Source organism: Ambystoma mexicanum, chromosome 13 (assembly GCF_040938575.1).
Source record: "Ambystoma mexicanum isolate Mex_15411 chromosome 13, UKY_AmexF1_1, whole genome shotgun sequence".
NCBI classification, from domain to species: Eukaryota; Metazoa; Chordata; class Amphibia; order Caudata; family Ambystomatidae; genus Ambystoma; species Ambystoma mexicanum.
In genome coordinates this window covers 620,446,407-620,462,248 of record NC_090938.1, presented here as the reverse complement: position 1 = coordinate 620,462,248, position 15,842 = coordinate 620,446,407, and the positions used below count along the sequence as shown (strand labels likewise).

General features: G+C 46.3%; 1 protein-coding gene across 3 annotated transcripts in view; it reads right to left on the bottom strand.

The window, feature by feature from the left end:
- Positions 1 to 15,842, bottom strand: part of HAP1 (huntingtin associated protein 1) — a 252,919-nt gene that overhangs the window by 17,711 nt on the left and 219,366 nt on the right. For all 3 annotated transcript variants that reach the window (XM_069634511.1, XM_069634508.1, XM_069634510.1), the window contains 6 exons: positions 15,086 to 15,216; positions 12,414 to 12,488; positions 8,302 to 8,439; positions 5,585 to 5,655; positions 4,023 to 4,247; positions 1,538 to 1,827 (listed from right to left, as the gene is read on the bottom strand). In XM_069634511.1, coding sequence (XP_069490612.1) covers positions 1,538 to 1,827; positions 4,023 to 4,247; positions 5,585 to 5,655; positions 8,302 to 8,439; positions 12,414 to 12,488; positions 15,086 to 15,216 — 930 coding nt within the window. The remainder of the gene's footprint in view (positions 1 to 1,537; positions 1,828 to 4,022; positions 4,248 to 5,584; positions 5,656 to 8,301; positions 8,440 to 12,413; positions 12,489 to 15,085; positions 15,217 to 15,842) is intronic.

The following is a 15,842-nucleotide window of genomic DNA, read 5'->3' as shown; positions in this document are numbered from 1 at the left end:
TGGACATTTTCTTTTCTTGCATTATGGGCAAAGCCAACGTAAGTGCTCTTGTGTCTGGATACTGGCCTATATTGGCACAGCCAGCATGGGCGTGTTTCTGATTGTATCATTAATGGCATAATGGGCAAAACAATCATGAGTATGTTCTTATGTGGGCATACTGGCATCTATTGGCAAAACCAGTTTGGACATATTTGGGTACAGAAAGCATGAACTTGTTTTTAGCACTATCAGAAACCTGGCATATATTGTGGATAAAGGCATGAACATGTGTTGGAGAAATGTCATGTGCACTGTTAGTGACTTGGCATCTATTGGCTTTTTTCATGTGCCAGCCTACAAAACAGATTGTAAACTGTGTTGCTCTTTACCCAAGTTTTCCAGTTAATGCACCATTCTAACCCATTATTTTACAACTGTACTGGCGGAGAACGCTCCCTAACCGTCAGTCGGTTGTTTAGGGCACCCTAACTGCGCACATGAAGGGTAATGTGTATGCCGCTTTAAAAAAAAAAATACAGCAGCCACCACTGTTGCACAATAATAATTGTATATAATATAGTACATGGTATAATGATCTGTCACATGTATATTGCTTTCCCCAAAGTGTACATATATCTGTTACACTTGTGTAACACTTTGGGGAACGAGCTATGTAAGTAAACATCATAATACATGCTGTAATGTTAACAGCAATAATTACAAGCCTTAAACGAGTCTTAAATCAGTATCTTTTAAATGTGACGGTCATGATTCAACTTCAGACATACGTGTGTAGAATCAGACCCAAGCAGCCCTTTGCTTCCTTGAGATATGCAAGAATCTGATTGTATACTGGCATCTCACAAGCTGAATGAGACTGGCTCATGAATGGTTGGGCAGTGAGATGGTGGCACACCTACAGAGCATGCTGGGGAGAAATAAGTTGTGGTGTTACTTGTTAAATTGTTTTTATAGCAGACCCACGTATGTATAAACAGATATTTATAGAAGACACATGGGGTTGCTATTCTAAGCAGATTCACAAGCCCCAGAAATATAGTTATGTAGCACACACTAAGGTATACAGGTGCGCGTTCCAAAGTTCAGGAAGTATGACCTATGACTTACTAGCAATTATAGATGCCCCTTCATTGACTTTTGCCTGTGGACTCTTCTATATCTCCCTCCCAACAGATGAAAATAATTCCTGGAGGCGCCATTGTAAGAGTTGACTTATCACACGTAAGCAGCCTAGAATGTTTCTAGAGATCTTGGAAGATATACAGCAATACCTGATGTATCCTTTATATTACTGTATAGAGCGTAAACGGTGTGCCAAGGACGAGTATACTCGTCCTTTCTTGCATAGACTTCAATAATAGCCTGGCACTTAAGGGGTTAATTCCCAACACTGACTTGGATAACTTGGACCTTCAACGTAGGTATAGCCACCCGATGAACACAGCGCTACAGGGAGACTTTAGCTACCTGCCTTCATTTGACTCCTAAGCCCTCTGTCGCCTCCTGCCCTTTTTTGGTATCCCCAATCTTATACCTTCCAGTGGTTTGATGATCTGCAGCTTTTCATAGGATCGGGATCCGAAGGAAAGGCTGGATCCCCCTGTGTGGTCCGAGCAGCCCGAATAGTTGGTCTCGGTGGACAGGACGCTCTCGTTGGGAGTCACAAACCCACTTAAATTGTCTGCAAAAGTAATTTCCTGGTCATAGAGGGTCTCCTCCGTGGAGTTTCGTTCCAGTCCCACGCTGAGACGCTGAAGGGCTGCCTCCAGGTCATGACTGCCAGGTGTGCCAGGCCGCCCCAGTCTCTTTTCTTGGCATTCGGCTCTATAACAAAGAACACAATCACAATCAGTGCATATAGAACCCCCCAGGGTAATAGAATGAACAATGGCATGGCAGTACAAGTGTTACTCGACTGCCTCATGGGTGATAAATTGGAGAGAGGGGTGGAATAACCCATTATACAACCAACCTCAATATGATTTACGGCCACACAGACTCTGCTAAATGGCCAGATTACACTTCTACCTCCTGAACGCTCGTGACTCTTGGCTGCTGTCTTCAGAAATCATTTCCTGATTTGTTTCTCAATTTTAGAGAGATTTATTCTCCTCCTAAATTCCAGACTGCTCCGACAGTTTTTCCCTACGTGGCATCCCTCACAATAAGAGAAGATGGCCCCTTTAAAAAGGAACTGTATAAGATTATGAATCAACTGCTGAGGAATCTACCAACGGTAGGCCGCTTTTCTGGATTTGAAAAAGACTTGGGAGTCCTGTCCTGAAGAAGGCAGCCTATTTATTCACACCGAAACGCAGCTACTCAGCGTCCACTCTGGACTACTCGCAAAATTTATTTTGGGGATATATTTTTTTAGATAATTTTGTGCTATCTTGTGTCTTTCACCAATGGAATCATGTATATATAATGTAGTTCACACTGCTACTTGTATTAGCACTCTTGTAACGCCGTGGGTATGCAAGCCTTTGTTGAAATCTGTGTAAATTATGCACTATGTAAATTGAGACTTATGTCGAAATAAAAAAAATCAAAAATGCTTATTGCACCACGGCACCAATAGTACACCTAACAATCTAAATTTTCTTGAATGAAATGCCAATATTTGTTGAACTAAATTTGTATTAATACATTGCAAAATAAACATTGTATTAATTATTGGTAGGAACACCTCCCTTGGTGCATCAGTTACACTCTGCAGTTCCTGCTAACGTTGGGGGTTTCCCCTCCGGTACCCCAGATAACAATTCTAAGCATGACCCAGTCTTCCTATATGGGAGACTTGAAATATAAAAAGTCACAAACCAGGACTGATTGTGTGCTCTGTTTGCAAGGAGTTCATATCTTGCTACTTGGATTAACACCTTAAGTTCTGATGGATAGTAAACATCAAATATAGTTGGGTGAGAGGCCTATAGTATGCAAAAAGTGTGGCAAAAGTGTGGCAAAAATGCCTTCCCTCACAAATGATATCTTGCCACCAACTGCACACAGGCAAGTCTGCATTGCTCCTGTACATCTAAACCAGTGATGGTGATGCGGCCATGAAAATAAGGGCCAACACAGGTCCAGGACAGACAGTATTTGTGTTTCATATAGCGCAAACCTATTTCGGGGGCAACGAGTGCTGTGCATGCGTTAGAGCAAGGCAGCAGCAGTCGACATCTTGCTCACAGATGTTAGCGTCATGGCTTGACACACAGCAGTGGCGTGGAGCACAGCACATCTGATTCGAGGTCAGTCTCTGCGACAGAGTGTAGAACAACTCTGGGTAACCTGGGTGCTGCAGTGTTAAGAGGTGCAAGCACTGAATGGCAGCACTTTTGCAAGCCGCCACAAACTAGAGAGCAGACACAAAAGCGGTGCCAAAGAATGTAATGCCACCAAGGCAGCACAGGGCTACAATCAGTAGCAGGATAAGATTGTGGGTCCTAATTCATAGTGAAAGGCTGCATAGCATAGGACTGACAGATAGTTGTCATTAGTGGCACATGGTGAAGCCGTGACACCTGGTGGGTCAGGACAGTACGGTTTTTGGTAGACCTGGAGATTGCTTCATGTTATGTTATGTCGATTTATACCACACAGTGCTACCACCCGAGGGCAGTCTCCAGGCGCTCACGTGACTCTGCAAGAGAGCAGGGCAGGGTGTGTTAGTGAGGACAGGATGATAGGATAGGTTCCAAACCGGGAGGAACTGGCGTCTCTGTGACCATATGTTTCTCCGAAGTGTCCATCCCTGCTGGTTAGAGGCCAGAGGAAGGGGACAGTTGATTGTGGTGGCACGCCAACTATGAAAACTAACAATCTTCAGCGGTTTGGTGTAAGGAAAGACGGAGAACTATGTAGGCAGGATTTAAGAAAGAACCTTTTGAAATTGCAAATGCAGAGGTAATCTCAACTTTTACAGCTGCAAATAGAAGTACTGGCGGTCACCTCACTTTACACCCAGGGAAAGAGGGAGGAGAGCGGAAAGGTAGGCACACGGGGGGAGTACTTACTGGCTGACTTCCGCTTTGGGCAAGGGGGCCCTGTCATCCGGCACTGGGGCACTTGCGAGATCTGAACCATAGTAGCTGCTGCGAGGGGTGCTGGTGGTGCTAGGCAGGGCCGAGTACATGTCGAAGGAGCCCGGCAAGGTCTGTGGTGAATGGGCTCGAGACTGGCAGCGTGACTTGCTGGCCTGGTTTATCGCTTTCACGGTTTCAAATGCCCTCAAGAAGTTCCTAGGATGGAGATTCAGGCAAAGAATAAAGGGCCATTAATAACATTTCAGACCAATGGAAGGGAGAAGCAATACAGTAAAACCCCTTGAGCAGCCATAAAAGAGGTTGCATGCATAGTGATCCCCAGGTGCGAACATTAAGTCAGGTACTGTTCATTTACAGCATGAACAGCATGGCGGGGAATCTACAAGACTAGTCGCTGAGGTTATGTTCTGGACTGCTCTGCTTCCTGCAGTTAAGGAGAGGGGGTGGAAGGGAGATAACAATGCCAGGCTGTGTCGTCTGCAAGGTGTGCCATGGCTTTACATTGGAGGCACTTCTTTGCATCAGTGCCAAACCATTCATATGTCTTTGCATCAGTGTAAAAGCATGAGCGCATGGGCATATGTTTTTTTCTTTTTCAGGGAGAAAGAAAAATAGATGGGAGAAAGGCAAAGGTGGCATACCAAAAAGCAAAGGAGGGGTGGCGTGCGGCAAGGCTGGCATACAAAAACGGAAAGGAGAGGTGGTGTGCGGCAAGAGTGGCATACAAAAACTGTAAGGATAGGTGGTGTGTGGCAAGAGTGGCATACAAAAACTGAAAGGAGAGGTGGCGTGCGGCAAGAGTGGCATAAAAAAACAGAAAGGAGAGGTGGATTGCTACATTTTTTCGATTAAAAGTAACTATTTCCCTAGATCAATTAAGGGTGTCCCTGCAGAGGGTGCAGCAGGGTCGTTGTACAAGCAGAAATAAGACTAAAGCCTTACTATGGTTGCAATGCACCTTGGGGTTGATGCGATGCCTGCTATAATGGACTTCAACATGGCAATAAAGACGCGTTGGGCCAATACACCTCCTATTAATACTATTATTAACATGAAACCTATGACCGAGGATCGTTTTGATATTTTATTAGCTGGTGCAGTAGTCTTGCCCCTTGCGTCTCAACTGGAAAAATAGCTGGCAGAAATATCAAGCAGCATTTGGAAGAGCTCAAGAGCAGGGGAGGAGTCCAGGCCTTGCTCTGCCGATTTCTCTGTCATCTTCACAACCACAAACCATCAGCAGGGGTGGAGCATGAGGAGTTGCTAAAAGAGTGTGTGGGAAGATGAGACAATGCATGAAGAGGTTCATTGGCAGCACGTGGCGGGTGTTCTGCAGCTGGCAGCATGCAATGGGCGCCTGGGTAGCAACAGGTGATGGGGAGCTGGCAGTGCTGATGAAGGGGGGCGGGGGGGGCACATCCATATAGCAAGTCTGCAATGTAGAAACCTTCACTCTACGGTTCCCTCGCCCCTCGCCCCCCCCCCCCCATCTCCCCCCTCTGGCCCGGAAGGGGAAACCCAGAGATACTCACTTGTATTCAGACGTGTTGGATGGGTCGAACCCCTTTCGCATAGTCCCCTCGATCTCGGCAGCTATGGAGTCCTATGTGGCAGAAACAAAAACGCCCACAGAGCCTCGTTTCAATGAGCTTTGCAAAAGAACGTATAGTACTACTGCACAGACGCCAGGTATCCTGGCAATGGTGCCAGTAATCTCATACCATGCATAAGACAATTGCAGGTGTGCTAATAGGCATGCATAAGACCATTACCATGCCGGAAGTCCTGCCCAATCCCAGGTGTGCTAATAGGCATGCATAAAACCATTACCGTGCTAGAAGTCCTGCCCAATCGCAGGTATGCTAATAGGCATGCATAAGACCGTTACCGTGCTAGAAGTCCTGCCCAATCGCAGGTGTACTAATAGGCATGCATAAAACTATTACTGTGCTAGTCCTGCCCAATCGCAGGTGTACTAATAGGCATGCATAAAACCACTACTGTGCTAGAAGTCATCCCCAATCGCAGGTGTGCTAATAGGCATGCATAAAACGATTACTGTGCTAGTCCTGCCCAATCGCAGGTGTACTCATAGGCATGCATAAGACCACTACTGTGCTAGAAGTCATCCCCAATCGCAGGTGTGCTAATTGGCATGCATAAGACCATTACTGTGCTAGAAGTCCTGCCCAATTGCAGGTATGCTAATAGGCATGCATAAAACTATTACTGTGCTAGTCCTGCCCAATCGCAGGTGTACTAATAGGCATGCATAAGACCACTACTGTGCTAGAAGTTTTCCCCAATCGCAGGTGTGCTAATAGGCATGCATAAGACCATTACTGTGCTAGTCCTGCCCAATCGCAGGTGTACTAATAGGCATGCATAAGACCATTACCATGCTGGAAGTCCTGCCCAATCGCAGGTATGCTAATAGGCATGCATAAGACCATTACCATGCTGGAAGTCATCCCCAATCCCAGGTGTGCTAATAGGCATGCATAAGACCATTACCATGCTAGAAGTCCTGCCCAATCGCAGGTGTGCTAATAGGCATGCATAAAACCATTACTGTGCTAGTCCTGCCCAATCGCAGGTGTACTAATAGGCATGCATAAGACCATTACCATGCTCGAAGTCATCCCCAATCCCAGGTGTGCTAATAGGCATGCATAAGACCATTACCATGCTCAAAGTCATCCCCAATCCCAGGTGTGCTAATAGGCATGCATAAGACCACTACTGTGCTAGAAGTCATCCCCAATCGCAGCTGTGCTAATAGGCATGCATAAGACCATTACCATGCTGGAAGTCCTGCCCAATCCCAGGTGTGCTAATAGGCATGCATAAGACCACTACTGTGCTAGAAGTCATCCCCGATCGCAGCTGTGCTAATAGGCATGCATAAGACCATTATTGTGCTAGAAATCTTGCCCAATCCCAGGTGTGCTAATAGGCATGCATAAGTCCATTACCATGCTAGAAGTCCTGCCCAATCGCAGGTGTGCTAATAGGCATGCATAAAACCATTACTGTGCTAGTCCTGCCCAATCGCAGGTGTACTAATAGGCACGCATAAGACCATTACCATGCTGGAAGTCATCCCCAATCCCAGGTGTTCTAATAGGCATGCATAAGACCATTACCATGCTAGAAGTCCTGCCCAATCGCAGGTGTACTAATAGGCATGCATAAGACCACTACTGTGCTCGAGGTCATCCCCAATCGCAGCTGTGCTAATAGGCATGCATAAGACCATTACCATGCTGGAAGTCATCCCCAATCCCAGGTGTGCTAATAGGCATGCATAAGACCATTACCATGCTAGAAGTCCTGCCCAATCGCAGGTGTACTAATAGGCATGCATAAGACCACTACTGTGCTAGAAGTCATCCCCAATCGCAGCTGTGCTAATAGGCATGCATAAGACCATTACCATGCTGGAAGTCCTGCCCAATCCCAGGTGTGCTAATAGGCATGCATAAGACCACTACTGTGCTAGAAGTCATCCCCAATCGCAGCTGTGCTAATAGGCATGCATAAGACCATTATTGTGCTAGAAATCTTGCCCAATCGCGGGTGTGTTTCAGGTACTAAGTCATTAAATGTGCCCAATCTAACCGTTTTTTTTTTCCAGGAACAGTGCTCAGTCACAGCACTATGAATGTCACAGTCCTCCTCAGATTGGCATTGTGCCAGTAACGATGCCACCCACTCCCTGGAACCCCAGCCATGAATCTTGTCAAAGGCTCCCCCCAAACCCTTGCCCCACTTTAATCCTCAGCTTCAAGCAATCTACTGAGTGAAAGGTTGGGATTATTTTTGTTGAGTTTTCCTATTTATTGTCCCTATAAATGCAGATGGCAAAACCTTATATTGACTCTGTTTTTGTGCATTTCATCCAGGAAAGCAGAAAACCTAGAAGCCCAACCAGTGTGAATGTGTCTTTATGACGTTTGTGTAAAGTGAACCCAGGGAAGGCGCGCCAACGAGGGTTGCAATAAAAAAAAAAAATGATTTCTGCGGTCGCGCATAGTGACCATGCTGCAGGCGGCGCTTTCATCGCTGCCAAGCTGCAGTAGGGCTAAGCTCTCTATTACCTGTAGCATCGGTTCTGCAGCAGGAGTCTCTTTTTATGCATTATCGTGCTGCAGAAGAGTTGCTACTTACAGTGATAGCCCAGAAACCACAGTAATGTCCAACTAATGGCAAACCCCGCCCGTGCTCGACTCTGTGCCCCACCACTCACCAGCGGTACGATGCTCAAGGGGCCAAAGCGGCTGATGGAGCTGTTGGGGAGGCCACGATTCCGGAGGTTCTTCATCTCTTCCAATGCCTCGTGTAACATGTTGTCGCACTCGGCATACTTCTCCTGGATGTCTTGCAGCTACCAAGGGGAAGAAAGAAAAGCACAAGGGTCAATCTCCGCAGAGAGGGTATGCTATGCACTCCAATTCCCGTACACTAAAAAGGCATGTTCTCATTCGGGGGCGGCGGGGGATTGGGGGTGTTATTGTCTGATGACTCAATTAATGACTGTGAAACCAGAACACCCGACACCCAGCCCCAGCTGTGCACATTGTGTGTCCCTGGGAAAATCGCCATCACCCTGTGTCTCACTCCCTTTAACTGCCCAAATTGAAAGAGCGTAAGGAACAGATCAACCTTGCTATCCACTATGAAGTGGTTTCATGTTAAAGGTATTTGTACCGCGCACCATCACCAACGGAATTCGTCCCCAAGTTCTCAGGCAGATCTGCAAACAAGAAGGGGGAGGGGGGCAATCGGGTGAAGAGGGAGTAGGAAAGTGAGAAAAGTGATGTTCTGTTGGCAGCTTCAGTTTGCTTTTCATCATGCGCTGAGCTTGGGTGTGAATATCGGATCTATGTGAGTCCTCATGTGCTGTTGGTGCGAGGTGTGTTTTTATATGTCTCTTAGTCCTTATAATTCTTGTTCTATGCGTCCGGTTGTCCTATGGAGTAGGCATATTCTTTCTCCTTTTCTTTCCTGTCCGTCTAATTGTTATGAGTGATGGCGTGGCAAGATCCCAGCTGTGTCATTTCCGACCTTTGTGTACCAGGATGAGGCATGTATTGTCCCCCACTCTGGTATTGGTGCTGCACTTTTACAATCACCTGCTCCGTTTGCAAAAAACATTCCATTTACTTCCATTCCAGATATATGTTATGTTATTTTATGTTAAAGGTACATATATAGCGCACCGTCACCAACGGAATTGGTCCCCAGGCGCGCTGGCGGATCTGTAAACAGGAAGGATGGGTAGGGTTAGTCAGGAGGAGGGGAGAAGGAGAGTGGGAGAAATGGCTGTTGGGTGTTAATGTTAAAGGATATTTGTACCGTGCACTATCACCACCAGAGTGGTCCCCTGGTGCTCTGGCGGCTCTGAAAAAAGGGAAGGGGGGCAGTGAGTTAGTGGGAATAAACTGGAAAAGTGCAAGAGGGCAGTGATGTGCTGTTGGCGGCCTCAGCCCAGTAGGTCCGTTTGCTGGTCTTGGGGTGTTTTACGGTCGGTAGTCGCTGTGTGCTGTTGTGCAAGTCTATGTGTGGTTTGTTTTGTTGTTGCAGTGTAGTGAAGTTTGTGCGGATTGTTGTGTTGTAGGCTTGTGGTTGTGTTTGGTTAGAGTTTGAGAGGTGTATGCAGAGGGGTGAAATTGTTAGTGGATTGGTTGAATAGCATTACTGTCCAGAAGTGAGGCGCTGAATTTCCGTATTCTCTCCAGGTGGGGTGCAGGAGCATCTCTGCGTCTCTGTCCTGATCTGGGTCGTCCAATACTCACAGTCCCTTTCACACATGGCATCCACTCACATTCATATCCATAACCAAGTTCGGCCTCGGCCTCCTACATGACACCTGTCTGTATGAGGGGCAGGCAGGCGTTTGTGTGTCCCTTCAAATCGGGCCCAGAGAGCATTCCCAATCCAGATATATCTGGTTAAGCCAGATCTACACACCCCGAATTTGGACCGATTTCGTAAGCCTGGATCAATGAATTACTGCTTTCAATTTTGAGTATCCATCTTTCCCCTAAAATCAAATGCTTTCTACAGTTTGCCCCCAAAGAATTTGGGCCAAGGATTTGAATTGGAGAATTTTAACACGCTTTAAGAGGTCAAATTTGCAGGGGCCTAGTTAGTCCATATCATGTTTCTTCTAAGCGGAAACGACTAGGAGTGAATTTGAGGTTCTCCTTTACTTATCTTAATTGCTTCGGGACTCCAGAGGGAGTTGTCTTTAAGGACCACCTTGCCCATTCCTGTGCCTTCAGTGGCCACCACTTTCCTATTCCATCTTTCCTATCTCACACCACCACAACCTTCAGTCCCAAAACAAAATGGCAGCTACTGTTAGCCTTGTTGCCTCCCTCCGTGGAGCTCCCCTTTCTACAAAATGTGCAGACAGGCCATGGGTTTGCCATCAAACCAGTCTACCTTCCCCTTCGGCTGAGCATCTTCTGGCCACAGCGTGCCCATCTCTGGCCACTCTGTCTATAAAATAAACAAAAAAGCATTGACTTGTCCACACCACTGTCTTCAGAGATAAATAATTAAAATTCTACTAAATATTTCTTATATTAATAATCATAAACTTGGCTGCCTGATGGGTGGGGTCCTTTTAGTTGGTATGCCTTAGACAGTTGGCTTGATTTGGAAGCATAAACCCCTTTGCAATCAGTTCTTGCCACCACCACTAAAAATCATTGTCATCCATTCTCCTAGACGCAAACAATCCTTCTCTTATAAGGAACCCACCCTCTGGAATTCAACCCTGGTGTCAGCTTGGAATGCCCACTCAATTCTCCAATTTTGCAAAATCTCTCAAAACATGGATTTTATAAAAAAAACTAACCAACAAATAATTTCAATGGACGCACATACCGACGCACGGACCCCGACTCACAGTACTGCGCTACTGTTGAAAGATGCCTAGCTCTCGAGCTAAGGCCGTGCATTAAACAATAAAATCAAACGTTTTAAAAAAACAAGTGCCTCTACTTACTGGCTCTTCACAACCACCACGCCGCTGACACTGTATATCACCAGTTTGACTGTCTTGCTGTTCCAGTAAATAAGGCGGCCATTTTGACTAGTGCAACCATTTGCGCTAGGCTGCCACTGATGCAGTCTAGTGGTACGTACAAGCCACATGTCTTATAGACTACTTCTTAGCTGTTGTCACCTCATTTAGAATGACATTGCATAGCCTTACAAAGCCCACCTGAAATTGGTCTGGGATTAGGTGAGGAAAAAAGCAGGTCAATGGTAGTCCACATGCTATAAGGCAGTAAGCACTTAGCTAACAATTGTTATATTATTTGCTTGTATAGTGCTTTACAACACTCAGGGCTGTTTAAAAGCACTAACAGTTAAGGGACGAGTGGAAGACAAAGTAGACACAACATAACATGGCGTAATATGCTATTAATTCTTAGCACGTACCGTAGTACATAACATTAATTAATAAAGGTTTGCTTTCATTTTATCTATTCAACGTGATGGTTGCAGACATAGCCTTTCATTGGTCCTCTGCCTGGCGTGAGAGGGTGCAAACGTACTGCCAGTCGACTACAACGCCTGCTGTTTTTTTTCCCTGGAAGTGGGTGCGATTTAAGCTAGGAAATGATAGGTTGCTAGTATAGGTCAACATTGATGCAGGCATTTTTTTTCAGGGGAAACAAGTGATCTTTCCAAATGATTGTGCTAACTACTGTACCTTACGCCCAGGAGTGGCCAAAACCTTTTTTTGGCAAACAGTTGTTGGTTGCTTCGCTCAGGCTCTTAACTTGGGCGGCGGGCCATTACGTACAGGGTCGGCCCGCTGCCGCGTTTAATATCCCCATTAGCACCCATGTAGTTCTCTACACGGGTGCTAATAGTGATTTTTTATTTTTTTTAAAGGAAACGTACCTTTGTTGTGCGGCTTGGCGACCTGCAGTGCTGCTGTCAGTGAAGTCAGTTTTCCATGTTGATGACTGTAACAGCATCAGCATGGAAATGGAGCTGGCTGGCAGCAGCACTGCCAAGCACTGGGGCGCGCAACAAGGGTACATTTCTTTTTTATTGTTTAACAAAAAAAGACATCAACACTCGTGTAGATAACTACACGGCTGCTAATTGGTGAAGCAGGAGCAGGAAGGGAAGGGGCTATGGCTGCCCGGGCAGCTCGGAATGCAGGCTTGTACCATACAGTACAGCCCTCAATCTGAGCCTGCTGAAGAAATGACCCTGACAATCTATTAGGAGATGAGCACAGACAATACAAATCAAACAAGGCCCTGGATCTGCCCTGGTGCCAGGGGTGGTAACTACCGGCTCAAAGCTCATGTGAAACCACCCACTCACCTCTGTGTTCAGCCTCCGTTTCATTTCCTTTTCATCGTTCAAGTGCTGCTGCAGCTCGTCGTTCTCCGATGAACACTAAAAAACAAGCAGAAACGCGCTCAGATCAATGTACAGCACGCAGCAACCACATTTTAATGGTAGAGAATAAGGAAGGTAGAGTCCATTTGGGAGATTGTGTTCAATGAATTGCAGTTTTAGGAAGAGAATGCATGGGACGAAATGAAAAAGGAGCTAATGGAGAGGAACAGTGTCCTCGCAGAAGGAACAGGAGGGGACATGGCTAACAATACTACAAACAGATCCCCAAACAGCTCTGTAAACCCCTAATTATTGTGTGTGGGAGGAAGACAAAGTAATATAAAAGCAAAAGAAGAAGCCACAAGTGTTTAGTATCTCAGAAAACAAAATGTAGCATCATACCTAGGTGTTCTAAACAATTATTTTTGCAGGAGTTTTGCGATTTATATATAGTTATCAAAACAAAGGAAGGATGGGCGATAGGTCCTTCGCATATCTTAGAGACCCCCTCAGTGAACTAGCCCTCAGAGTGGGATGACTCCTCCAAAACCTAAAAGGAGATAGAGGGTGAAAGAATGTGTGGTCAAGTAGATAGCACAGAGACAGTGAAAGAGGCCTACCCCTAAAGGAAGCAGGACTACACATGGAAGATGATGAAGACTACACCTACAACTGATGATGCAGAGCTTGCAGACCACCAGGGTTTGTGTGATTTAAGGGAGGAGGGTATGTGAGAGCTGGTGAGAGAGAATTGATGTGATTGGAGGAAAAGACACAAAGCTGGAGAGAAAGCTGAAATAAGTGGTCTCTCTCTCTCTCTCACTCTCACTCTCTCTCATTTGGTCTTTATTTTCTGGGCTTAATTTCTGCATTTTGCTGCCTTTGGTGCTCAGCGCCTCTGTGTACCTGTTTCCCGGCCCCTGATCCCACCTCCTTGCCTGCCGCCTCCCCTCATTGGCTGATTGTGACCTTATCACACATCCCACCAGTGCAGCCCCTTTAGCGAAGGGCTCCAAGACAAAGGGGAGCTCCTGAAGAAGCAGCTCCAGACCGTGTTGGCCCATGTTATCCTGTGAGGCCAGTAGACGTCAACCAGCAGCGACTGACACGGTAAGGGTAGTTCGGACATGGGGTGTAGCCATTACTGCTCCACACAAAAGTGACCAACCCAAACTAATCCTACCATATTCTCGATTAGCCGGTTGTGTGATGCATCCAGACCACAGTTTGTATAGTAATCCTATCGTGCATTTAGCCTGGATGTGTTAGTTAACCATATCAGCCATTACAGTACTCCATTAACTACCCCACCTGTCTCATTTCTCAATAACTCCCCAGGCATTGAATCTACTTGTTGCTTATCAGCCATAGTCAGCATTTACCCCACCTGTATAAAGTAGCCCTTCTGATTCTAGCCTCAATGTGTAACGTTACCATATGATGCATCAAGCCAATTTGGTTAGATAGCCACAGTTAACATTTTGGGCAGTTTTGGATAGGGAAGAATTGTAAATGTTAGATCGCCTCACATCCAGACAGAATTGTGAATATTAGTTTGTGTCACATCTAGACAGAATTGTAAATATTAGCTTGTACCAAGCACTAAGGAATTACCTACAATTAATCACACTCCACATTTAGAATTGTGAAACCTAAAACGGTATCATACGCATGCATTTGGATGGATTTTCCGGGGTAGGAAATGTGATGCACTTGAATGGATTGTTTCAGGGTTAGGAAATGTGATGCACTTGAATGGATTGTTTCAGGGGTAGGAAAAGTGATGCACTTTAATGAATGAAAGCTCAAGACTTTCACCAACAATTAATGTTAAAAACTCACTCTTCTGCATACACCTCTCAAATGCTTAACTCAACACACCCATACCGCTACAGCACCACAATCCACGCGTACTTCACAACACTGCAACAACAAAACAAACCACACATAATCGTGCGCAACAGCACATGGTGGCCAACTTCCGGAAATCACATTTATGCTCGGCGAACAGTGTTTCCGAACTGAAGCTGCTAACAGCATGTCACAGCTCTCTTGGCCTTTTGCCGCTCAATCCTACTGAGCACCCACCCTCCCTCCCTCCCTCCTTGCGTTACAGATCCGCCTGGCAACAGTGCACAGTATAAAAACCTTTAAGATGAACATGGGACACCTTTGAAAAATAATTCCGGGCCCTCTTTTGGTTGCCAGTCCACCCCAGGGGGTATCCGGACATTACCCATTGGAGGAATAAAATGGGCCAGGGGAAGATGAGAGGACGGGAAAGCAAGAAATAGATGCATGCTAGAAACGCAGGCAGGAAAGGATGCCGCAGAGGAGGGATGTGTTGTGATAGCACGGGTGCATGCCACTATGATGCCGCATGACGGACCATGCTTCTGCAAAAGGGACGGGGCGGAAATACCCTAGAGTGTTGTGATAATTGGGCTGTGTTTCCAGGTCAGATTTGGAGAGTTGTAAGTAAGAACGCAAACAAGTAGCGTTTCAGAATTAGAATAGATAAAATGCAAAGCCTATGATTGGTTCGTAGTGACGTAGTGAGGTTGTGGGGGTGGTGCTGGGAACAAGCCTAGGACGGCACACACACTAGCATCAGGAATGAGGCAGAAACAGTCTTTCCCGGGCTGCCTACTCACACTGCGGCACTTCTGCTGGAGGTCGACGATTTGCGCCAGGAGTTTGCTGATCTCTTCCTTCTGCCGGTTGTTGTCCTCCCCTTTCTGGGCCAGCTTCTCTGCAAGCAGCCCCACCTCCCTGCTGGCCTCCGCTATAGAGAGAAAGACAACGAGGAGAGCATGAAGGGAAGCCCGACAATGCGCACGCGCAGCCAACATTGCCAACCTGGGAGTGTGGGGGCCTGGAGACAGTGGGCCGAGGGGATCAAGTGGTCAATAAATGTGGCATCTTAGAACTTAATATCACTATGCGTCTCACAGTCAGAAAAATTGGGAAGTGTTCCACTTTTAGCCGCTTGGTGGCACGATTGTATAGCAATACGAATGAACAATCTGGTCCCTGGTTGCTATTTTGGATAGAAGCAAAGCATTGGATTTACTGTTATTTATTAATGCGGCTTCCACTGACATTGAACGGCCTCCATCACGTGAACAAGTAAGAGGTGTGTCACAGACCATCGGCCTAATATTTTGCACAGGGGAGAATACAACCTTGTGTGTGTTGCCTGCAAGTACCAGCTGCGCAGCGTACTTCACAAGCGTGACTATATACTGGTGGGCTGCGCCTTTCTTCTTTGCCAATCGGATAGATCTTTTAAAAACGTGTAAGTGCTTTGTCTTGGATGGGGAAAGCCACGACATGGCCGCCAACGCTTGAGAAACCACTGTTATTCCATGCCCTTTAATCCTTTTTCCATTCTTTGGGGGAAAATGCTAC